The sequence below is a fragment of the Ceratotherium simum genome, chromosome X, assembly GCF_057802395.1.
Source record: "Ceratotherium simum simum isolate JZ-2026a chromosome X, ASM5780239v1, whole genome shotgun sequence".
Classification (NCBI taxonomy): domain Eukaryota; kingdom Metazoa; phylum Chordata; class Mammalia; order Perissodactyla; family Rhinocerotidae; genus Ceratotherium; species Ceratotherium simum.
The window spans coordinates 111,497,812-111,522,404 of NC_141940.1; the positions used below are offsets into that span (position 1 = coordinate 111,497,812).

At 41.5% G+C, this 24,593-nt stretch overlaps 1 protein-coding gene across 3 annotated transcripts in view; it reads right to left on the bottom strand.

The window, feature by feature from the left end:
* PHEX (phosphate regulating endopeptidase X-linked) overlaps nucleotides 1-24,593 on the bottom strand; it is a 185,864-nt gene that overhangs the window by 105,300 nt on the left and 55,971 nt on the right. For all 3 annotated transcript variants that reach the window (XM_004435197.3, XM_087427444.1, XM_087427445.1), the window contains exons 10-11: nucleotides 15,962-16,055; nucleotides 13,192-13,320 (exon numbers count right to left, since the gene is read on the bottom strand). In XM_004435197.3, coding sequence (XP_004435254.2) covers nucleotides 13,192-13,320; nucleotides 15,962-16,055 — 223 coding nt within the window. The remainder of the gene's footprint in view (nucleotides 1-13,191; nucleotides 13,321-15,961; nucleotides 16,056-24,593) is intronic.

Sequence of the window (24,593 nt, forward strand, 5' to 3'; positions counted from 1 at the left end):
GTCAACTCATGTTCCCCAAGGCAGCAAAAGCCTGCTATAAGTCTGGTGGCGTAGCGGTTAAGTTAACGTGCTCTGCTTTGGCGGCCCAGGGTTCGCAAGTTCGGATCCCGGGCACAGACTGACGCACTGCTTGTCAAGCCATGCTGTGGCGGTGTTCCATATAAAGTAGAGGAAGATGGGCACGGATGTTAGCCCAAGGCCAATCTTTCTTAACAAAAAGAGGACTGGCAACGGATGTTAGCTCACGGCTAATCATCCTCACCAAAAAAAAAAAAAAAAAAAAAAGCCTGTTACAATTTTAAAATAAGAAAAAAGAGAGAAATAGCATTTCTTCACCAAATCTTGACCTAATGCTACAATCAGCCAGTATATAACATTAATAGAAATCACTTAAAGTGGAGTCATTCACAGAAAATATTTATTTAGAGTCAAAAATCAAAATACAACATATAAAAATTAATTCAAGTGTTATTATGGTAAAATCTGCCACATTCAGGATACAGGCTCTCCAGGCAAAGCAGTATTTTGTTAAGCATCTATTTATTTCAGATTTTATGGACCCACACTATGAAAATATAGTTCATTTGGTTGGTCTATGGGCAGTTATTAGTTCTTTTCCTCAACCAGCATTATTTCAAAGTGGGTTCCCCTTTTCATTCTTTGCACCCCAGGATTTTGCCCATAGTGTTCTACATCAGACAACAGACACTGATGAGTCACACATGCATATGCATGCACCTGTTACCCTTCTATCAAAGGCTTTTTTTTTAAATAAGATTCTCCTATCTTAGTAAATTATAAATTGTCTCACTTGCTCCTCTTTTGACCTCTCCTTACCCTCTCTCCCATCACATAGACATTAGGAATTTTGTGTTTTGTATAAATGGGACAAGATAGTTCTATTAATGCATCTGAAGGGACATATGCCAATAGTACTTTGAGAAGAGGGGGTCAAGTCACCCCATTGTCAGTTGTAGTTTCCTTCAAAGCTTTGTCTCTGGAAATAAAGAAATCCTACAGGGTCGGCCTGGTGGCATAGTGGTTAGGTCTGTGCAGTCCACTTCAGTGGCCCGGGGGTTACAGGTTTGGATACCGGGCGCAGACCTACGCACCACTCATCAAGCCATGCTGTGGCAGAGTCTCACATACAAAATAGAGGAAGATGGGCACAGATGTTAGCTCAGAGCCAATCTTCCTCAGCAAAAAGAGGAAGATTGGCAACAAACATTAGCTCAGGGCAAATCTTCCTCACCAAAAAAAAAAAAAAAAGAAAGAAAGAAATCCTACAAGGCTAATTCAGATCCTACCTCACATCCATAAATCCCAAACACTTAAACCCACACTTTCAGTCCCTTCTGAGTTCCTGTTAGGCTTATAATCAGAATACAGGTGTGTGTTGAATTACCATTTATATTTATTTGGTGTCCCCAACAAGATCTATAAAGCTCTGAGAAGGGGAAACATGATTTAGATCAAATGAGATCATGGATATGTAAGCAAACTAAAAAGTATTCTGCAAATCTAAAATTGTTCATTTTATGATTTCATATCCCATCCTGTTAGTTTTATGATTTCATATCTCACATGATATGATTTTTCACACAATATGATTTCATATCTCATATAATACATATAGCAGATGCTCAATAAATACAAGTTGATTTATGCTTTTCAAAATCTCCAGTGGGTATCTAGCAAAGAAATGAAATAGAATCAAGTATCTTTTATATATGCTAATGCATAATAGTTATTCCAGCAGTTATTCCAAATATAAACTTTAGTGGAAATCAAACGACTCAGTAAGTTAGCCCAGTCTATTCTGAGATTGGTGATGCCAACATGATACAGGACAGACGGCTAAAAATGGTTTAAATATATATATACTATACAGCTGATAGAAATAATTATAGGCTGATAGAATTCTAAAAAAAGCAGCAGCCAAAAAAAGAAAAAATCTTCAAGATTGTGTGCATTAATCTTAAAATAATGTAATCTTAATAAAATTCATAAATGAAAGCATAATGTTGAGTAGGTTTTCCTCTTTAATATATTTAGAAATTAGAGGTAATATAAAAGACAAGAGTAAAAAGACTCCAGTCTTCCTACTGGTCTAGAGCAGGGCAAGATTCCATAAGTTGTAACCACTTGGTTAGTGAATATGAAAAATGGAAATTATCAATAATTTATGTGGTTGACTCTGGACAAATAGGCTGCAATTTGAGGGAAGTTCCTAAAACATTTTTTTGTGACAATTGTCACTTTACTAGAAATGCAGACGTGAAATAAATCAATGCACTAATAAATGTTAAATATTCATTTATTCATTACTTATACTGTATTTATTAAGATGAGTTTGAATTAGCTCCCAATAAAAAAAATAATAATGGAGTTAAACTAAGAAGTAAAGAAGAGAAGCAAATTGAGACGGGAGAAGTGGTCAAGCCAGATAAACTAAGGATAGTCAGAAAACCCGGAGGTTTCTGGCAGCCAAGAGAGCTAATAAAACAAATTGTACCAGTTTGTCAGGATTAGCAAACTCGCATAGCTATTAAACACACTGGCAAAAGAAAAAAGGAATACCAAGCTATCTGTGCGCTAGTCATGCTGTAAAGCATGTTAGTATGGTCGTGCAGGAGTTGAGCATGTTCTTTTAGCAAAAAGCATAACTCTGGGGTAGAAGTAATAAGGGATAAAATCATATTTACTGGATATGAACATACAGACTGTGTTCTAATTTTATAACTAATCTTTTCCTCTTTCCCACTCTGAGAGGGAATGGATCCGAGACCCAGATAATATTTACAAGTCAACCAGCCTCATAATATCCAGACTTTGGCTGTGGGTAAACTCCGCCCAGCAAGTAACTGCCTGATCACTTCCAAAATTCAGCTCTGTTGGAGCTTTCTTCCAGTGAATGAATTTCCAATACAGGGTCTTGGCAGGCCACAGGTCTGACCAGATCTGCTTGACAAGACTGTGACCCTTATTATGTGGCAAAGGCAACAGTGTTCAATGCTATGCAGAGATGTAGACAACAAACAAGAAAGGTGGGCCAGATGTGTCATCATTGTGGCAGCACACTCAAGGACAAGGGCAAGAGTAGTGTCCATACTTATTTCAAAAGAATTCCCAATGAGCTATCCAAATTACTTGTTTGCTGGATGTCATTTTACCAAAGGTTGCCTAAAAAGAGCTGTCAGGATTGGAGTCTGATGACATTTGTTGTAACAAGAATTAGCCCGTAGAGAGTTGTGAAACCTGGACCTGTTATGGAAATTATATTTGGCTCCTTGAGTAGTTTCATGAGACTCTCCTATGAGCCAGATTTAGCAGTAAAGGCTAGGGCAGGCTGGAATGTGGCCAGGGCACCAGCATTAAAAGGATCTTTAGCCCAACTGAAAGCTACTACACAGGGCGTGTATGGAGGACTAAGAGCCAGGACTTTTATGGTATGAATTCTCTATGATTAATCTTAGGCACGGCACACAGTAATAAGAGCAGCTAACATTCACTTGGCACTTACTACGCACCGGGCATTGAGCTGTCTTCTACGTGGATTATCTCCCTCAGTCCTCACCACAAACCAACGAGGTAGGTACTATCTGCATCCCTATCTGTGATTCACTGCAATGATGGCTTTAATTCTACATCCCTTCCTTTATTCACACCCTTTGCTGTGTGACTTTGCAGTTTCTCTCACTAAAAAAGCAGAATCTATCTCCCCGCTCTGTCAATCTGGACTGGCCTTGCGGCTCGCTTTGGCCAACAGAATGCAGACAAGACATTATGCCAGTTCTGAGCCTAGGCCTCAGGAGGCCTCATGTGTTTCTGCTTGCTCACTTGCACCTCTGCCATCTCTATGAGAACATGCCTGAGCTAGCCGGCTGAAGAAGTAAAACAGCGGGGGCAGAGCCGAGTCATCCTGATCACCTCTGCTGAAGCCAGCCTAGACCAGCCAACCCCCAGACCACTTCAAGAAACCCAGCCAAAATAAGCAGAGCTGCCCAAGGGACCACCAACTGACTCCAAAAGCATCAGCAATAACTGCATATTGGTGAAGGCCACCAAGGTTTTGTGATTGGTTGTTATGCAGCATTACCATAGCAACAGAAACTCATACACCACTTATAAACGGAAGGCAGAGGCACAAAGAGGTTAACCAGCTTGCCCAAAAAGATAAGAGCAAAGCTGGGCTATGAGATGCTATTGCAACTTTGCAGAAAATCAGATATAATTTCTATATAAAGTCAATATTTTCCAACTATTTAAAAGTTAAAAAGCCCTTTAAAACTCAAATCATTTTGGTTTGTCTTAATTCAGATAGGTCTTTAGCAAAAACTCAGAGAAACTGATCTTGATATTATAGCTGATACCGTTTACTAGACAAACAGAAACAGAGACACTCGGTAGCCAGAAAGAATATCCTTTCATTGCATGACTCATGTTGAAGGAAGTTTTATCTTTATCTGTACAATGGCTGTACAGAGAACAACCATCATGAGTAGCAGCATCTGCAATAAACGAAGAACTTCTCGTATGAGGGCACTGCTATAACACATGACACTGACTTTCAAGCGACTTCTGCCACCAATGTTAGAGTTACATCTCATTTACTCAACCACTGAGAGAAACGGTGAGCAGGGGAATTGGAGAACTTGAATATTAATGGCAGTACATCAATTCAATTATCTTGGCTCACTAATGAGGTGAACTCCTAGTGTATGGAGGTTGCAAGTTCAAACTCCACCACTGCAATTGGACCCAAGTGGGTACTTAAGTCTTACGGCACCAGCTGCAGCAGTATGGGGTGGGAGGAGAAACCTGTTCTTGGGATAAGAATTACTACTGGAATTGCTCATGCAGAGCAGCTCAGAAAATTGGAAGATACTGTAGGTCATCTATGGCATTACTTGGGGACATGAACAATGTCTTTACCATAAAGGGAAAAAGAATAAGCTACTAAAGTGCAGGAGAAATTAGCGAATTGTTTTACACAGTAAGTTTTAATTCTTCCCTTAATAAAGTCTAAATGTGAAGTGTAATAAAAGATTTCTTCCTCTTTAAATTAACCTTCTACACACAGAATGTTTTAATGTATAATAAGAGACTAGTGACTTGTGCTTTGATTTGAGGGTTGACAAAGACTCTCTCCTTGACCAAATCTTAGTCAGTTTCTCTAAGCCCTATTCTTGACTAGTCCTCAAACTTGGTCCCCATCCTGTCCTTGCCAGGCCCACATAGCCTTGTTTTAGCAAGAATCCTGATAAGTCAGTTTAGAGGAAAACCTCCACCCCCTTGATATCTGACACCCTCTATATCTGGTCAAATTCCTCATCTCACACTCTTGATACTTGAGCACCCCGGCCTGCCTTCAGCAAAAGTCCCCTGACCCTTGATGTTTCCTCTGAGTAATTTTCCATCCACTGACGCTCTCACTCTGCTTGTTGGCCATAAATCCCCATCTGTCTCAGCCGTATTCAGAGTTGAGCCGGATCTCTCTTCCCTACTGTGATAGTCTTGACACCTTGGGCAATAGTCCTGAATAAAGTCTTCCTTACCATTTTAACAAGTATCAGAATAATTTTCTCTTTAACAGGGTTCACCCTACAACAAAAACACAGAAAATCTGAGGGAGTGGCAAAAAAATGGCTATTGGCAGAGTTGAGATATATGAATAAAGATAAGTAGTTTGGGGACACTGAAATAAAATGATATGGTTTAATAATTTAGCTCAGCCAAAATGTTTAAATGGGAACTCCAATTTCACTGAATTTTCTAGAAACTACAGTTAAAGCAGGAAGTTCTTTTTCTTTTTATGCATGAACACTTAATAGAAATTGTTCTTTGATGTATATGTTCACATTTCCACCTTAGTAACTAAAGAATGGTAAACATTTAAAAAAGACTTTTTTGATGAGAAATCTTAGAGCCTTGGGTCACCGTTCCAAAGATCAGGGATCACTCTCAGAATTATTTATGTAGAAAAGACTGGAAATTGAGCTCAGTGTGTGGACTGAGTCAAAGATATACCTCGAAAGTTGCCCTTAGATGAAATCTCTGATAATCAGCTTGTTTCTTATTGTTTCTCTCTTCTGAAAATTATGTGAACACAAAAATGCAATGTCAACTGGTTGGATTTGAATTGATTAAACTTTCACTGTATTTGTCTTTAAAATATTGAAATACTAGAAGCAAAATCTATTCCAACTGTTTCCTACCTCTACAATGTTAAGAAATAGGAAACAGGTGCCTTTTATTTTTATAAGATCTTAATATACGAATAAACAATTTCCTGATAAGGATGAATTCATTATAGAACAAGCCACTAAGAAGTCTCCTCATTATGACTAGTCTCCTCATTTCAGTCATAAAAATGGTGAAGATTTAAGTGTTTTTCAGAGAGAAGCAAGGGAATAGATCACTGGCCTAAAGCTAGATTGCCTGGGCTTGAACCCCACCTAAACCATTTTTAAGCTGTATGACCTTAGGGAATTTACTTCAACTGTCTGAGCCTCAGTTTCCTCATCTGGAAAATGGGGGCAATAACAGCAGTTATAGAGCCATTGTGACGATTAAATGAGTTAACACATTGAAAGCACTTAGGAGAGTGCCAGACATCCAATTAAACCTCAGTAAAAGTTAGCTACTTTATATTCATGACCAGATTTTTAAAACATTTTATCCTGACCATCACAGTCACACTAGGCCCAAGGTGATCATCTCTTCCCTTCCCAGCCATCATCAGGATCTTCACCTCCCCTCCATGCATGTGGATATCTATCTGAGGCATTTACTCAGACAATACAGATATGTATAAATTATCATTAGTAATAAAAAGGAAATGGACAAGAAAAATAAAAAGTAATAACTTTAGACATCCTTCTCTTCACAAACACATACCCCTAAACATCTCTCATGTCATTCAGGACATAAGCATACAGATCAGGGATTGTCACAGTGGGATGAGAGCATCATCTCTATTTATAGTGACAATACATCATGGATTCTCTGAGGGAGTCCCACTTTCATATCCTGTGTATAACTTTCCACAAAAGCAACTTGTTAAATGTTTAGCTAATACACTGCATTTTAAAATTATGCATGGGGGCCGGCCCAGTGGCACAAGCAGTTGGGTGCGCACGATCCGCTGCAGCAGGCCAGGGTTCGCCGGTTCAGATCCCGGGCACACACCGACGCACCACTTGGCAAGCCATGCTGTGGCAGCGTCCCATATAAAGTGGAGGTTGATAGGCATGGATGTTAGCCCAGGGCCTGTCTTCCTCAGCAAAAAAAAAAAGAGGAGGATTGGCAGATGTTAGCACAGGGCTGATCATCCTCACCAAAATAAATAAATAAATAAATAAAATTATGCATGATCTTCTTCTGAATAAGATAAAAAATTAAAGAAGTTCTCTGACAGACATGGTTTTGATTTTTGGTTCTGAAGACTAGAGAGAGAATGTTAGTGTACAAGGCACAAAATGGTATCCCCAGGATATACTTAGTTTGGCCTCCAAAGTATTGACCAAGATTTAAAATGTGGGAGATTTCACATAAAAATCCATATTTCTGACTTCTCTCCAAAAAAACAGAAACCTAGCAACCCTCTGCAGGCATCCTGCATGAATGTAGCCTGAGCTGAATCCTGGATAGCACATTCGTTCCTATTCACCACCTCTGTGTCCTAGACACCGAAGCCCAGGGGCAATTACCACTCATCACTGCACTTGCCCTGGGTTTTGCTGACACCTAGCCAGCTTTACTCCTGTGTGTTATTTAATGTTCCTCACTGACTGTGAGGGTATTTGAGCTTGGAACCCCTGGCTTTCACCTTGACTGAGTCCTTTGCACCTTCCACGCACTGAACATCTTTAACTTGCAGACTCCACCCCACCCAGCCTCCGAGCCAAAGAGAACCAAGCCTCCAAGGTGCTTACCTCAGAGCAGGGTCTGGAATTTGTCTCCTCCTCTAAGCTGGTATCCCCGAGAACCTGAAACATCCTCACCAACAAGCAGCTTGACTCCAACCCCCGCTGCTATTCCCAGGCCATGAATCCCAGTGTTGCTTGAGTCCTTCCCCTCTGATATTAGAGCCCTCTGTGAAACTCAGCTGGTCAGGGACCGACAATCCCACTTTCCCGTCCTGGCTACTAGCATCCCCTTACGCAGGGACTGAGCCCTGCCATGCTAAACTCAAGGGATCCCTCTTCAATTCTTCAGATGGGCACTGTCCAATGTAGAAACCACACATCCAATACGGTAGCTGCCCACGGCAATGCAACACCTGAAATGTGGCTAGTCTGAACTGAGAGGTGCTGTAAGTGTACAAGACACACGGAGTTTTAAGGACTTAGTGTGAAATAAAGCATATAAACTATCACATTTCTATTAATTATTTGTTGAAATGATAATATTTTAGATATATTTGGGTTAAACAAAATACATTATTAAAATTAATCTCACCTGTGTCCTTTTACTTTTTAATGAGGCTACTAGAAAATGTAAAATTACATATGTGGCTCATATTCAAGTTCTAATGGACAGTGCTACTTGAGGTGACAAAGACAGCCACTGTCCAAAGAGGTCTGCAACTCCCCACTCTCACTCCACTGGCCTGTCCCTCAGGTACAAGTAAGGCTTGCAGCCACTCCCACATGGGTTAAGGCCCTTTCTCACTATTGGAAAGGCAGGAGATTGTTCCATATAGCCTCTTTAGGTGGCTTGCTGTTGAAGGAGTCTCCTTTTTCTACATGCTATTCTTCCCATTTCTAATTAAATTTGTAAAACCTCCAGAGTTATGTGTGAGTGAATGAATGAGTACATATATGCGTGTGTCTGGTGCACAGGCACACTGGCATATGGGAAGACATAAGGAAACTAACATGAAATTGTGTGTTTTCCCAGGTGAAAAGGAAGAGAACCCTGGTAGGTTGGGGATGGGGGGAAGGATGCTTCCTCCTCTACAAAGAAAACTCAAAGAGAGCTACTCTCTCCCACCCTCTATAACAAAGCGTGCCAACCAGAGGCATTGGGCCAACCCCACCCTCAAGAGGCTGTAGAAAGAGAGATACTGAGGAGAAGCAGGAAGTCCCTTGGAGGGACCTAGGTACCAGTTTTCAAAAGAAACCTAAATAGTTCAGGGGCAAAAAAGCAAGCAGCAGCAGCCTGGAGGCCCTCACACAGGGTTTGGCACAGGGAATCAGGGAAATTATCAATGATCTGAAAACCGAAGCGGTTACTTGCTCTAATGCAACAGGCTTTAGTAAACGAAGTACTGCTGTCCAAGTTAACAGCCTGCCCTGCTCACACCAATCAGCAGGGCTGGCTTTTTTGGTGGTAACTGTTTGCAAACAAATGAATGATGCAAAGGCCTTGCTACTCCAAGTGTGGTCCCTGGACCAGCAGCATCAGCGTCACCTGGGAGCTTGTTATGCAAGTTCTTGGGTTCCACCCTAGACCCAAGTTAAAAAGATCCTTGTTAAAATCCAATGAGATTTTGCATTTTAACAAGAAGATCCTCATGTGAAACCTGTACATGTTAAAGTTTGAGAAGTAGCTGAAGTCTAACCTTCTGACTGCATTTAGTTTCTTAACAACCATTTTTTTTGTAAATAAAATAATGGCAGCCTTCTGTCTGAGTTAGAGTCTCTGGAATTTGTTCCGTTGGGGATCTTTCTGTTTTTCTTTTTCTTTGGGCTATAGCTAATAATACAGAATGTTTTTCAAGTAAATCAGTGGTTCCAGGTGGTTCTTGGATGGGAGCCGTGTAACAAGGCTATAAAAAGCCAGATATTTCTCTTATAAGTTTCCAACTTAAGTATTCCCTGAGGCAAATAGCTTTGGTTTAAGGGAGGCAAATAATTTTATGTAAAAATAGGTGAGTATCTGTGTAACTATCACACTATCTCAATGTCCCATGTACATCAAAATAAGGAGGGAAATTGCCAAAATCAACTTTATTTTAGAATCTCACACCATGACACATGAAAAAGGGACTTTCACACCAAAACTGAGAAAAACAAAGTAATCCACATACCTTTCATATTACATAAAATTCTTCTACTGCCAAAAAAATTCCTGCTATATTAAAAAAAAAACCTCCATTATCCCTTAATTGTTTTTATATCCTTCCCAGAGCTTATAATGTTACCACTGTGATTATCTGATAAATTCTCAATCCATTTACTCCCACCAAGGAGTGAAAGAAAACACACAATGGGAATATTGAGTATTTTGAAATAAGACATTAATTCTTCAGCGGAATTATTTACAAGAAGAGGACTTTCAGGTTCAAATATAAAGTCTCACACTTGGCAGAAAATTCTCCAAATTCTCCAATTTTGCTGTCTCCAGACAGCAAAAATCCAGGTAAATGTATTTAGATTTATGGTATTCCAAAGCAAATTCAGCATATAATACACACTTGTGTCATAGCAATACATAATACCAATCATTTGAATTATCATGACTTAAGCTTTTTTATATCTTCGTCTTTAAATTCAGTGTTTATTGATGACCTGCATCCAAGCTGCTCATATATTCATATCTGACTGACTACAATGGATTGTTATTAGAGAAGCGGAGCAGATTTTGCCACCCCAAAATATGCCTCTTTGGCATATTGATTATTTGGGGCTGATGGTTTTTGAGTGGCTGCAGACACAGGAGAATCTCTGAAAACAGAGTAGAAGTTACCCCTCTGTGAGAGAAATAAACATTTATAAGGGAAATCTTCATTCTAAGGGTGTCTCCCTCTCTGAAGCCAGAAGAGGGAGATGACTAAATCTCTAGAAACTCTTATCAGTGGAGAAGGCAGGACCAAAATCTGCGTAACAACCTTACCCTTGTTTACTATGCTTTTCCTGGTCACCTCCCATAACCATCCCCCACCACCATCTTTTGTCTTTAGCTGAAGATGGTGGCTTGGGCCATTTCTGGGAGTTCCTCAGTTTTCCTGGGTCTCTCCCATGTATATGGGAGGTATACATGTTATTAAACTTCTGTTTGTTTTTCTCTTGTTACTCTGTCTTTTATTGTCTTTTATTAAGGGGGGTCTCAGCCAAGAACCTAGAATAGTAGAGGGAAGATTATTTTTCCTCCCCTATATTAATAACGTGTAGATATTTTGCTTCATGCCATTTGTAAAATATAATTCTTCACCAAGAAAATGCACACTAAAAAAAAAAAACTGGCTAAATCCAAATTTCTAAATCAAAATACCCCCTCTCCTCCAATGCAGCTGAAACAGATGGGGAAGAACACACTGCAAGGGGGAGGAGTCTTAGAGCGACCTCCACTTTCACCTAGACCATTACTGCCTCCAGGCAGCCATACTATATTTCCTCAGTTTACTCACTCTCCCACTCCCCTGGACAACTATTTCACAGCTTCTCCTCTCTCCTCCAACCCTGACCTCTGTCCTGAAATCAAGACTCATTTACCCTACTGTCTCCTTGACATCTCCACTTGGAAGTCTGATAACATCTCAAGTTCAACATGGGCAAAACTAAACTCCTGATCTTCTCTTCCAAACCTGGTCCTCCCACAGTATTCCTCTTCTCAGTTAACAGCAACTCCATACTCCCATTTAATCAAACTCAAAGCTCTTACCCTCAGATCCCTCATCCAACCTGTCAGCAAATTATGCTGGTTCTACCCTTCAGAATGTATTCAGAATCCACCCTCTTCTCACAATTTCCACTGCTACCACCTAATCCAAGCCACCCTCATCTCTGGCCTGGGCCCTCTAATAGTCTCCCAGTCGGCTTCCCTGCTTCTATTCTTGACCCTCCCTATAGTCTCTTCTCAACACAGCAGCCAGGGTGACCCTCTCAACACAAGTCAGGTCACATCAGGCCTCTGCTCAAAGCCTGCATTAGCTCCCCACTTCACTCAGGGTAAAAGCCAACATTCTTACAACAGCCTACGGGCCTTACAAAATGCCACCATCCCTGTTACTGCTCTGACCTCAATGCCTACTTCTCTCACCCCAGCTCACCCTGCCTCAGCCATGAGGACCTCCCTGCTATTCCTTGAGCACTCCAGGCACATCCCTGCCTTAGGGCTTTTGCACTAGCTGTTCCTTCTGCCTAGAATACTCTTCACCAAGATAGCTGCCATGTCTAATTCTCTCATCTCCTTCAAATCTTTGCCAAACGTGATCTTCATCGTAAAGCTTTCCTTGACCATTCTATTTAATCCTACAACCCACCCCACACACCCACGCCTTCCAGCACTCCTGATTCCTCTTTACCCTAATCTCCTTTTTCTTTTTTCCAGAGTCCTAACACACTTGTTAATTTATGCATTGTGTTGATTTTTTTATTGTCTGTTCCCCCATTAGAATATCAACTCAATGAGGTCAGGGCTCTTTGTCTGTTTTGTTCTCTGCTGTATCCCAAATGCCTAGAACAGTGCCTGGCATATAACAGGTGTTCAACAAATATTTGTTGAGTAAATGAATGAAACTAAACCTCAGCTTTTGTTAGATGTATCTGGCTGGGCCATTAATGTCATTATAGCCATTATAAATAGCCACAGATCATATGTACGTGGAAGTTCATTACACTGCTCTTTCCACTTTTGTATATGTTTAAAAATTTCTAAAATAAAAAGATTTACCTGTATGAAAAAAATAGACACAGAGTGTTTTCCGTGAGATAAATGTCACGTCTCTTTAGTTTTTAGAAAACAGTATAAGGAGAAGAGAGAAAAACCCTGCATTTTATTTCTATTTCTAAGCCACTTAATAGTTGTTAAATATATTACAAATCACCTCATCTCTAGGTCTCCAGCTTCCTTATCTCTAAAACAAAGAGGCCTGACTGGAAAACCTCTACTTTTTGTGATTATAACAGTTCAAATATCCAATCATAAAATTATCTGGGCCCTCTTTTTTCCTAAGCATTAACTTCACACCATTAATTTCTACAGGAGAAATCCTAACTCTATGTGGCATGATTTCATGCTTGTTTTCTCACTTCTAAATCTTGTTAATTTTCATGACTACATTCTACATCTGAGTTTGAGTTTTTAGTTAATATAGTACTGCAGGAATTCCTCTTTGAAGCAAAACCGTTACCTAGATTCACTGCTTGACGAGCTAGAAGGCTGATATTGGCCTGTTGACCATATCCATGTCAGATCTGCTTAGACTGCCACTGTCTTTACCAGCTGGGGAGCAGCACTTACCATCTCCTTCTTATCTTCCTGGAAGTGCACATCCACAAACATTTTTCCAACAACATAAGGGAGGGCACTTTCGATAAAGTTGACACATTTGTCCCACTGAGGCAACAAAGTTGTGGTCCCCTGGATTACCTGTGGAAGATAATTGATCCAGACTGAGCTTCAACTGGATGAAACCCACGGCTGAAAAAATTTCAAACAACCTGAAGAAAACAGTCTACAAAACACTGCTCACTCCAACCCATATACATGTGTCAGACAGTAGAGCCAAAGGTGAAATCAGAGGAAGAAAAAAATTCTGCCTGTCCCCAGTTATATTTAAAACTAAATGAAAATATTTTGACAGTGGAGAATAATGTGTTTCTCCTTTCCTTCCAATTTTCCTCATTAAACAAAGGATTTGGACAATAGCATAGCTTTTCTGCAGTTAGGAAGGATGTGAGGGGATGCTGTCCAAGTGTCCAGAGAGTATTTAGTATCTACTGAGAACTAAAGTTCCACCAAGAAAGGTCTAAAATCAATAGGTGATCAAAGTTCTTGCCCAGCAAGGTCTTCCTTGCTCTGGGTAGTAGACTCACAAGGCAGACCAGGAGAACACGGCCCACCACGAACAACCCAGGAAGCATATTTACATTGCGTCATAGCAAGGAACACACCAGTAACCAAGTAAAAAATAGATGTAAATGTTTTTCCCATCTGTCCCAATTAAACCATTACAAGAAAACATTTACAAACAAGTAAGGGGGTTCCAAAGCACGACTTGAAAGACTTATAGGTTTTCTCTTGGGGATGAAAGCAAAGAAATAAATTCTGTTTAAGTTGCCCTTGGAGGTTGGGAGTTGAGGGCACTCAACTTGCAAAGCAAAGGCAGGCAGTGAGGGAGGGAGGCCCTGAAAATGATGGCTGGAGGTATCCCTTGAACAATGTTAGACCCAAGTTGTTGGTACAGGGAGAATGGGTTTAACACCTAAATTCTTCTATTCTTCCTCTACTTTCTGGTAACACAATTCCTCTCAGAGGCAAGGAATGAATCTATTTTTAAAACCTCTAGAGAAAGAGATCCTACAACCTTCCTTGGCAATTCAATATTATATTTAGCACTTTATGCTCAAGAAACATCTCCTCATACCTAACCTCAAATTTTCACATGTTACTTCTTACACCTCTCTCTCTTATTCTCTTCACGGTGGGGATGGAAAGCAGCTGGGTACCATCTTTTATGCGATCCATAGGAGTTAAAAATACACAAACACACACATATAATCTACCTGTTTTGCAGCTTAACCCTTTGATACAACCTCAATATATATAGTTGTTTTATGCTGTTCTCCATAAAACTCAATATTCTAGTGACTTTAAAGGGCCAAAACGTATCCAGAATAATTGTGTTATTCCTCAAGAGTAATGACCCATTAAGAATTTTTGTACTTACCAGCCTCTCTAATAACTAAAACGTCTGTTAAATGAAATCACAGCTCATAAAATTCCCCATTCACTTAACATCAAATGGAGAAAAAAATAAACAAAAAAATATTTTTTTTTAAAGATTTTATTTATTTATTTTTCCCCCCAAAGCCCCAGTAGATAGCTGTCTGTCATAGCTGCACATCCTTCTAGTTGCTGTATGTGGGACGCGGCCTCAGCATGGCCGGAGAAGCAGCGCGTCGGTGGGAGCCCGGGATCCGAACCCGGGTCGCCAGCAGTGGAGCGCGCTCACTTAACCACCAAGCCACGGGGCCGGCCCCAAAAAATATTTTTTAAAAGTCACAAAGTCCCGGGGGCCGGCCCAGTGGCGCAAGCAGTTACGTGCGAGCGCTCTGCTGCGGCAGCCCAGGGTTCGCCGGTTCAGATCCCACGCGCGCTCCGATGCACTGCTTGTCAAGCCATGCTGTGGTGGCATCCCATATAAAGTGGAGGAAGATGGGCATGGATGTTAGCCAAGGACCAGTCTTCCTCAGTAAAAAGGGGAAGATTGGCAGATGTTAGCTCAGGGCCGATCTTCCTCACAAAAAAAAAAAAAGTCACAAAATCCTTAAAATGAAAAAAAACAAAACAAAAAAAGGCCACGACATCCTTAAATCCTCTAGTGGTGGGAGAATTACTCAGATAAAAGGCTCTGAAACAAAGACAAGAATAACACCTATGTAAGAGGAGAACAAGAATGGGAGAGAAGCACATATCAAAGAGCCAGGTGAGGGAGGCGAAGAAAAGTGTTTCAGGCAGTTGAGCAAAGTCTCAGAGGAGATTAGATTTCGGCCTCTTTGGCCTAGCAGAATTAGGATAGATTCAAAGACTGAAAAACAACATAAAGTTAAAGAGAAACTCTATCCCTAAGTTAAAGATGAAACTTTACCATCTAATACATATATCATGCGTATTTTGAATATTCAGAATACTGAAACTGAAAGATCATAACAAATATATCACTAATAAATATTACAACTATAATAACAGTGACCCAGTTAAAAACACTGGGGGGAAAATGAGAAGAAGTTGATAAAAGGGGGAGAGTGAAAACAATGTGATGGTCCCAAGTATTGCCCTAAATATCTTTATATAGCCTCATTAAAGTAGAGCTTGAGTATACTGTACTGCATGTATGGTTTACCTCAATAAAAATAAATAAAGCAAAAAATAAAAAGTAGTGCCTGGGCTGCAAAACTTCCCCTGTCCAATCCCTAAAGGTGATTTTTATTAGATTAGTTAACATACAGACTGTTCCGGCACGTAAAGTTATCCAGTGACGTAACATTGCAATCTTCTTAAAACTTACCCTTGAGAATTCCAGCCACCTATACTGAAAGCGCCTGCTAAGGTTTGGAATTCTGGAATAAACCATCCTCCACACCAAATAGTTGGCAATGGTCCTGTTAACAGAGAGAGGTGCATATTTATTGTATTTGGGTTGATATCTGATGCTCTGCAGAACACCTAGGGAAAAACTGTTGGCAAAGCTCCACCTTTTGCTCATACAAAACGGCAGAACTTTCACTTGAGAAATGACGTAAGATGATACAATGTCAGTGAGTTCAACCAAAATTGGCTTGCTTTTCACCACCTAATACAGATAGATGAAATGGAGATTTCGGCTCCAGGCCTCTGCGTGAACATTTTGCTTTCCCTCTCAGGGCGTGGAGTCCACTGTTGCCCAGCCTTTCATGTCTAGAAATGGTCAATACCTTTGAATTATTAGGTGACTTGATAAAATGCAGATGAATTCTTACCTTTGGAAACGAACAGCAACATAATGGCTAATATCAATTATTTAGATTTGCACCCTGCTTCTATACTTGCTAGGTATGTGAGCTTGGGCAAGTCACATAAACTTGCTGATTTTATCTTTCCTTGTCATACAATGAGGATGATCCCTACCTTACAGTGTTATTGTGAGGTTAAAATAAGTTAACAAAATGCTTGACGAAGAATAAATTCCAGATTTTTTTGTTGTCGTTCACTTCCAAACATATATACAACCCTATACGCTCATGTAATGCCCATAACACATATTTTTTAAAACCCATTACATTTTGTTAAGTGTTGCCTTTTTCTATAAGCAAAAGATGCCCTGACCTCAGAAGGATGTGCGATCTGAGTTAATTTATAACTCAATGGTGATGATGAATTTTTAATGATCCATCCTCTCCCAGCTCTGCCATTACCATGGTGACTAATAACACACATTCCTGAGATGGCTCTCAGGTCAGCCAGCCATGTGAGAGCAGTGTGACACGATGATGGTAACTGGCCCATCAAGAACAACCCACACCCTCATTTGCATGGCAACCTAACCCAGTGGACATGCACTCCTAGCAATAAAATATTTTTCAGCACATACACCCAATATATGTAGAGTTATTTGAATTTAATAGAGATATACTAAGGGACTAACATCAGTAATGTTTTAACAAATATAGAAATAGAAATTCTGCAAGATAAAGTGAAATAAAGATATTTTCAAAAGTCATTAGTTAATTCTTCAAATACCATTAGTTAATTCTTCAAGACACATTATCCACATAGAATTAGGGTAATACAACAATGACAGTGGATGTAAATCCACATTTCATATAGTCTTCTTGACTATTTCAAAACATTTTGGACCATATCCTTGTCAGATCTGGTTAAACTACCCTTGTTTTCACCTTCTCATCTGGCTAACCAAGAGAGCATATGAAAGTACAAGAACGGCCACTTCTGCCATTTTCTTGCCACCCACTTGTGCTTAGTTTATTAGTAATAGCTTCAATTCCCGTTTCTCTGCAAGAATTTTTAAAGCCATTTGTCCATTTTTTTAGGATTAAACCAGATAATAAAATTCATAAATCTATAGTTATATATAGATGACTCGAGATTATTTTCAATATATTGAATGAAAACAAACCAGTCAGGGTGACACTCCCCCCCCCTCATGTGTGCCATACAGATCAAATGAAGGGTCCATGGCATCTATCTAGAACTCAATAAAGCCTACTTATTTTTTCAATAAAAAAATAAAGATACATAGAAGTTCTAAAATTTTCTTCTTGGACCCAGTGGATGTTGTTGGGGTATGCGTACTACCCCTTGAAGACCACTGCTCTCATCAGCAAAGTCTAGCCTTCATCCATGCTCTGTTGAGGCCACTATAATAAATGTGCAGTTTTAGGTCATTCTTTTGGATCTTTTGAGTTCACATCCCTACTCCTGAGCAAGATGGGAAGTGTTCGCTGAGCACTTACCATTGACCAAGTATCGTTCCAGAGTCATACGTAATGTAAAAACTAGGAACCCAGCACCTACATTCAGAGAACTTAGAGTCTAGCTGGGGAACACAGGACTTCAGATTTCAGCTTGTTCATGTAATCAGGTTTTTGACTGAAGGCACACACAGAAAGTACATAAGAGATCCTCCTTTCACTCAATCAGCACACCCTGAGCACCTAGATGTGTACTAATAGTTCTAGGTACTGGCGAGATGGAAAGGTGAGGAAGATACATTCCCTGATCTCCTGAAGCTTTTAGCTGAGCAGGGGAAATGAGGCAAGTGTATAAATAATGATTTGGTAGACCCTAGCACCCAAAGGTACATGCCAGACACTTCACCAGAAGGAGCACACACCCCAAACTGAGGGATGAGAGTAGGCTTCATGAGAGGGGCAGGGCTTGGGCTATGCCTAAAGGATGGAAGGCTTAGGGGTATGAGGCAGGAACAAGAGCTGCGGACAAGCTAAATAATGTAAGAATAGCTTATGTGTTGGAGGGAATGGTGAGCAGGATCGTCACTCTCTGAGGCAGGAAGAAAGGCCAGCTAGAGTGCAGAGACCTAGGCAGCAATCAGGGTCCAGTGTAGAGAACGTCAATGGGGCAGAGCCTGACGTTAACACAAGGTCTGTATGTTCCTCAACCTTAAAATCCTGCTTGCCGGGTGTGACAGCTATGCTGGATCCACAGGTGCAGCTTAGAAGGAGGTCCACAGCCGGCAGATATCCCTACATGAATTCAAAAGATATTCCCTCATGGAGGCAGTGATGAGCCAGGTTAACTGGGGAGACAGTTAGGATGGGGCCTGCTGGTGGTGGTAGAAGAGGCATTCTGGCGGAAGTATGCTGAGGTTTTAGGAGTGAGGGCCTTTCCAGCTCCCTTGAAATCATACCATGTAGGCATCTCACATTATCTACAACCCCCACAGCACCACTACAGGAGAGATGTTATTGTATCCATTTTACATATAAGGAAACTTGAGGCCTAGAACTATTAAGTAACTCCTCATGATCACATGGTCAGTGGATCTCCAGCTTAGTGGAAACACTTAGGGAGTTTTATAAGTCCAGATGCCCAAGCTACTCCAGGCCAATTAAATCAGAATCTCTAGGATGTGACCCAGCATAAATACTGTTTTTAAATTCCCCCCAGCTAAGTCCAATGTGGGACCAAGTTGGAGAACCGGTCTAATAAGTGATGGAGGCTAGACCAGACCCAGATGTGTCTAAGTCTCAAGCCTGTGTGCTTTTCCCCTTGCTACACAGTGATGAATTAATCTCTCTAATTCATTAAAGGTTTCCTGGCCAGTTATGGAAACCCCGAAACACTCTGACAAAGGCACTTCGCAGAAATCTGTGGGTATACGGGCCGGCTCCGTGGCTTAGTGGTTAAGTGCGCGCGCTCTGATGCTGGCGGCCCGGGTTCGGATCCCGGGCACGCCCCAAGGCACCACTTCTCCGTCCAACGCGAGGCCGAGTCCCACGTACAGCAACTAGAAGGATGTGATCCTATGACATACAACTGTCTACTGGGGCTTTGGGGGGAAAAAAATGAATAAATAAAATCTTAAAAAAAAAAAAAAAGAAATCTGTGGGTATGAAGAAAGAATAGTGCATGAGGCCTTTGTGGGCAAGGCATTACTAAGACAATAGCATAACAACAAGCCCTCTGAGAGCTGGAAGACGGAATGTGGGGAAGCTCGCACAGCGAGACAATGGCGCTGATGAGCTGCTCCAGTGTGTTATAAATATACTGACAGAATGCTGGGGAGCACAGCTTTGGAGCGCTAACAGGAACAGATTACCACGCCATGAACAGATCTGACCATAATGACTGAATCACTGCCACCTAATGTTCAGATACATCAAAAAACAAAACAAAAATCAGACTCAGCAATAGTCCTTGAAAATAGCACATAATATCTTTTTTTTTTTTCAAAAAGCATTTTCAGCAGTACGGTAATTTCCCCAAATGGCAATAAATAAAGTAGAAGAAAGCAAAGCATCTCAGGAGAGAACCCACCACTAAGAGAACAACGTGAAATCATTTCCCAAAGCCTCTGACTTGGAAGACTTTTTTTTCAGAAGTTTTGCTGCCCCTTGTTCTCAATTAGTGACAGCTGACATTTGCACCACATTTAAGAGATCATAAAGTACCTTCTCCGACCCTCATGGTGAGGTTATGGGGTGGTTATTATTATTACCCCTATTTTCAGATGAAGAAAACGCAAGTCAGCGGTCAAGGGACTTCCAAGGTTGTGTCAAATCCAGGACTAACATTTGGGTCTTCAGGTTCCAGAGCTTGCGTTTGCTCCTCTCTGTCATACTACCTGAGATGAGCCAAACAGGTTTTTCTTAAAGGTTCTCAAAGCCAAAGAGATCTTCCTAAATCCTAGAGGCTGCCTAGAGGTATGCCTAAGGCAGTGGTTCCCCAAGTGTGTCCCTGCACCAGCAGCTTCAGCACCACTTGATAACTTAGAACATTCCTGGGCCTTACCCTAGATCCACTGAACCAGAAACTGTGGGGTAGGGCCCAGCAGTGTGTCTTAACAAGCCCTGCACGGGGTTCTGATGCTTACCAGGTTTGAGAACCACTAGGAAAACTCCATCGCCTCATCTTTCTGCACAGCTAAACTAGGACTTCCTAAATCCTAGATTAGTGCCTCAAACTTGAGTGTGTATACGAATCCCCTGGGGATCTTAGGAAATTGCAGATTCTGATTCAGTAGGTCTGGGGCGAAACCTGAGAGTCTGCATTTCTAAGAAGCTCTCAGGCAAGGCCTATACTGCTGCTCCCTGGGCCATACTTTGAAAAGCAAGGCCCTAGATCACCCTCAACAGCACTGAGCCCGTAAGAAGTACACATAACAGCATGTTTTCCAGGTAAGCCTTTAAGAGCATCTGTCTAGGGCCGGCCCCGTGGCTTAGCGGTTAAGTGCGCGTGCTCTGCTACTGGCGGCCCAGGTTTGGATCCCGGCACGCACCGACGCACTGCTTCTCCAGCCATGCTGAGGCTGCGTCCCACATACAGCAACTAAAAGGATGTGCAACTATGACATACAACTATTTACTGGGGCTTTGGGGGAAAAAAAAGGAGGAGGATTGGCAATAGATGTTAGCTCAGAGCCAGTCTTCCTCAACAAAAAGAGGGGGATTAGCATGGATATTAGCTCAGGGCTGATCTTGCTCACAAAAAAAAAATAAAAAAGGAGCACCTGTCCAACAAAAATCATCTCACTTGAATGTACATTGTGCTTCCTTGAGACGAAAAAGAACTGAAGACAGGAAAGATCAAAGAGGCTTGGCAAAATCTCAAGGGTTTGCCTTAGGCCAGCCTGCTAAAAAAAAAAAAAAAAAAGGGTTCTGACGCAGATGATCTCCATGAGGCCAGACCTTGCCAGGAAGAAGATCCCAAGTCAAATTCCTCTGACCCCATCCTTTATCAGCCTCTCCCTCTCCCATTCTTGCTCCTCAGATCAAATTAGATGGTGAGTGTCTGGGGCAGCCTCAAGTCAGGAGTGGGGAGGAGAGCTGAGGGGCGCAGAAAGGGAGGGAAGTCTGCAGCGTCCCTCACCCAGCAATGTGCTAGCAAATGTTTCACAACTGGTTTGCCAAGAAAAAAACTTGATTTGTAGCATTTGCCAGTTCCCATGGTGTAAACGCTCCCACCAGAGTTGATTTCAAGCTATCCACATGAGATCACTCAACATGGAGCTGGGAAGAAATGTACATTACTTGAGGGACCCAGTACATCACTGCACCCCACTCCCTTTCCACTTTCAACACCAACTCCTTTTCCCCCTAGGCAGCCTCCAGCCCGTGCCCCCAAATGGCCCTGCCTTGGCCACCTACTCCCTTGAACTGCAAGGTCCAACGCGGTCTCCAGCACCACCTCTGGGGGATCTCAGCGCTCTAGTGCCATTCACTACCTGCCAGAGAGTCAGCGCCACTGCCCCCTCAGCCACTCAGTTAGCAAGAGAGGCCTAATCCCACCAGGCTGGCAGGGGGCTCGTGACATAAAGGGGGAAGCAGCAGTCCAGAAATGAGCAGCTGATACCACCCAGGATGGCTTTGGAACCCTGAAAATGGTAGGAGCATTGTCTATCTCCAAAAACAGCAGTGAAGTGCCTGAAACGTCTCTCTTTTCCATTACAGGGACATGTACGGAAAAGAGACGAGACATAGAATGAGGGTGACCCGGTTTAGAATCTCAGCTCTGCCTCCTCTTAGAGGTGTGTCCTTGGGCAAGTCACTTAACCTCGGCTTCTTCATCTGTAAAATGGGAACAACATATAGTTATTGTAAGAATCAAAAATAACTGTTAACCATAATGGTGGTTAACACCATCGTGACCCAAGTGCAGTTTCCAGAGGCAGATTCTCCGAACAGAGGCACAGCAGAGACACCCAACTTGAGAAGGATTGGCTGACTGTTTCTTCAATGGTGCCTCTAGGGGAGAGGTGGGAGGGTGCTGGAAACAATAAGCTGAAGCTTTTCCTCTACGCATCCTGAGCCAAACAGACCCCTCAAAGCCTCCCCAGCTCTCTGGACTCCTGCCTCAAAGGTAACATCCAGGTTCATGCTAGTCCATCACCCAACGCACTCAACGTCCCCTTTTTACCACTCTCCCCTATCGGGAAAACTCCTCCTTAATCCTTTGGGGTTCTGCTCATATGTCACCTCCTGGATAGTGATTATAGGGCATCTGGTTAACTTCTAGAAATTTTTAGGAAGTATCTACTATATAAGAAGTACTGTGCTAGGCCTTGAAGTTACAAAAGCAATTACAAGAGTGCCTGCCATCAGGTGCTCACTGTGTCATGGGTGGGAGGAGGGAGTGAACAAGAAAAGGTCATTTCAAGAAAACTGGATAAGTTCTTTGATATTTTCTTCCTGGGCACACAGCTAGACTATATTTCCCAGCCTCTCTTGTAGTTAAATGAGTCGTGTGACTGAGTTCTGGCCAATGGAATGTAAGTAGAAGTGACATACACCACTTTTAGGCCTTCCTACAAAAATGTTCTGTGCAATCCGCCACTCTCTCTCTTTCTCCATCTACCAGCTGAATGGAGAGGGTTCCAAAAACCCAGAGGGCAGAGCCACAAGACAGAAGGAGCCTGGGTTCCTGGGTCACTACTTTGAGGAAAGCCACCTTACAGGGACACCCGTGTTCAACAGCTCTATGAGCAGAGAGTACAATTTTTATCTTGTAAGCCAATGAGAGTTTAGAGGTGCTTGTTACAGCAATTGGCAGGTCCTGACTAATACAGTAACTAGGGGCACCCAAGGGGACGTTTCCTTGACTGCCCTTGTAATGCCACAAAAGTGAGGATCAAATATGATTAGCAGTATAAAAAAACTTACTGTGCTATGCAAGTAAAGTGTTATCAATCTTCTCAAGATGTATACAGGGCCTTGAAATCTCATAAGAACACACAAAATACAAGTTGTTTTTGAGGAATGGGTTGCTGAGGAGTAAACTATGTGAAAGAGATTTGTTTTTTGTCCTTTTTTAAAAATGAAGTTTCATATGTACATAATGTCTGCGGGTAATTTTTCTATTTATATTTTCTCCCACTGTTGTTCACTATGTTTACATTTGTCCAAGTTATCATTTTGACAAGAACCAGATCAAAATCTCCCTCCAATCGCAGTCTTTCTTTGTCCGTTTTGTTATGACAGGTCCTGCAATTCTCAAGTATAATCATCACCATAGAGATGATTTTTCTAATATAGTAAACCAAGGCCCAGTCTATGCCCTGGTTGTAAATTACGCTTTTTTGGAAATAAAATTAATACCATTTCCAAAATTACCTACTAATTTACAACTGAAGTTTACACAGGCACTAGAAGAAACCAACTCAGGCGCCGAAGAATGCATAGATAGCATGGCAAACTCCACCTTTCAACAGAAGTTACCACCAAAGTTTAAAATGTGCTGAGTAACTCAACGGCATACGAGAAGAAAAAGATCATTTGGGTCATTTTTTTATAGTATTTCAGAGCTAGGGTATGTATGAGCAAGTCTTCTAATGCAGTGAGTCCTCATAAAAGCTAATCATAAGACTCTCCTGGGGTGCTTGTTAAAACACAGCTTCCCACGGGCCGGCCCCGTGGCTTAGCAGTTAAGTGCGTGTGCTCCACTGCTGGCGGCCCGGGTTGGATCCCGGGCACGCACTGACGCACCGCTTCTCCGGCCATGCTGAGGCCGCGTCCCACATACAGCAACTAGAAGGATGTGCAGCTATGACATACAACTATCTACTGGGGCTTTGGGGGAAAAAAATAAATAAATAAAATTATAAAAAAAAAATACAGCTTCCTGGGCCCCACCCCAGATCTACTGTATTGGCCTCTATAGAGTAGAAGCCTCGGAATCTGTATTTTTGCCAAGGGCCCAAGGGGGTGCTGCTAGCATTACTGATCCATGGAGCAGACTTTGAATAGCAAGGCTCTACCCCACACATACACTTACCTATCTCTAGATTCCATTTTCATTTAGAAACTTTTCAAAGAGTCACTACTTATCTCTAAATGGCAGAACTTTAAGTGAATTTAGTATTGTTTCTTCTCTCCCTTTTCTGTATGCTTATTTTTCTGTATGCTTTCCTCAATGAACACATATTGCTTTTATTATAAGACGATATCATCTTAAAAAGAACAGCA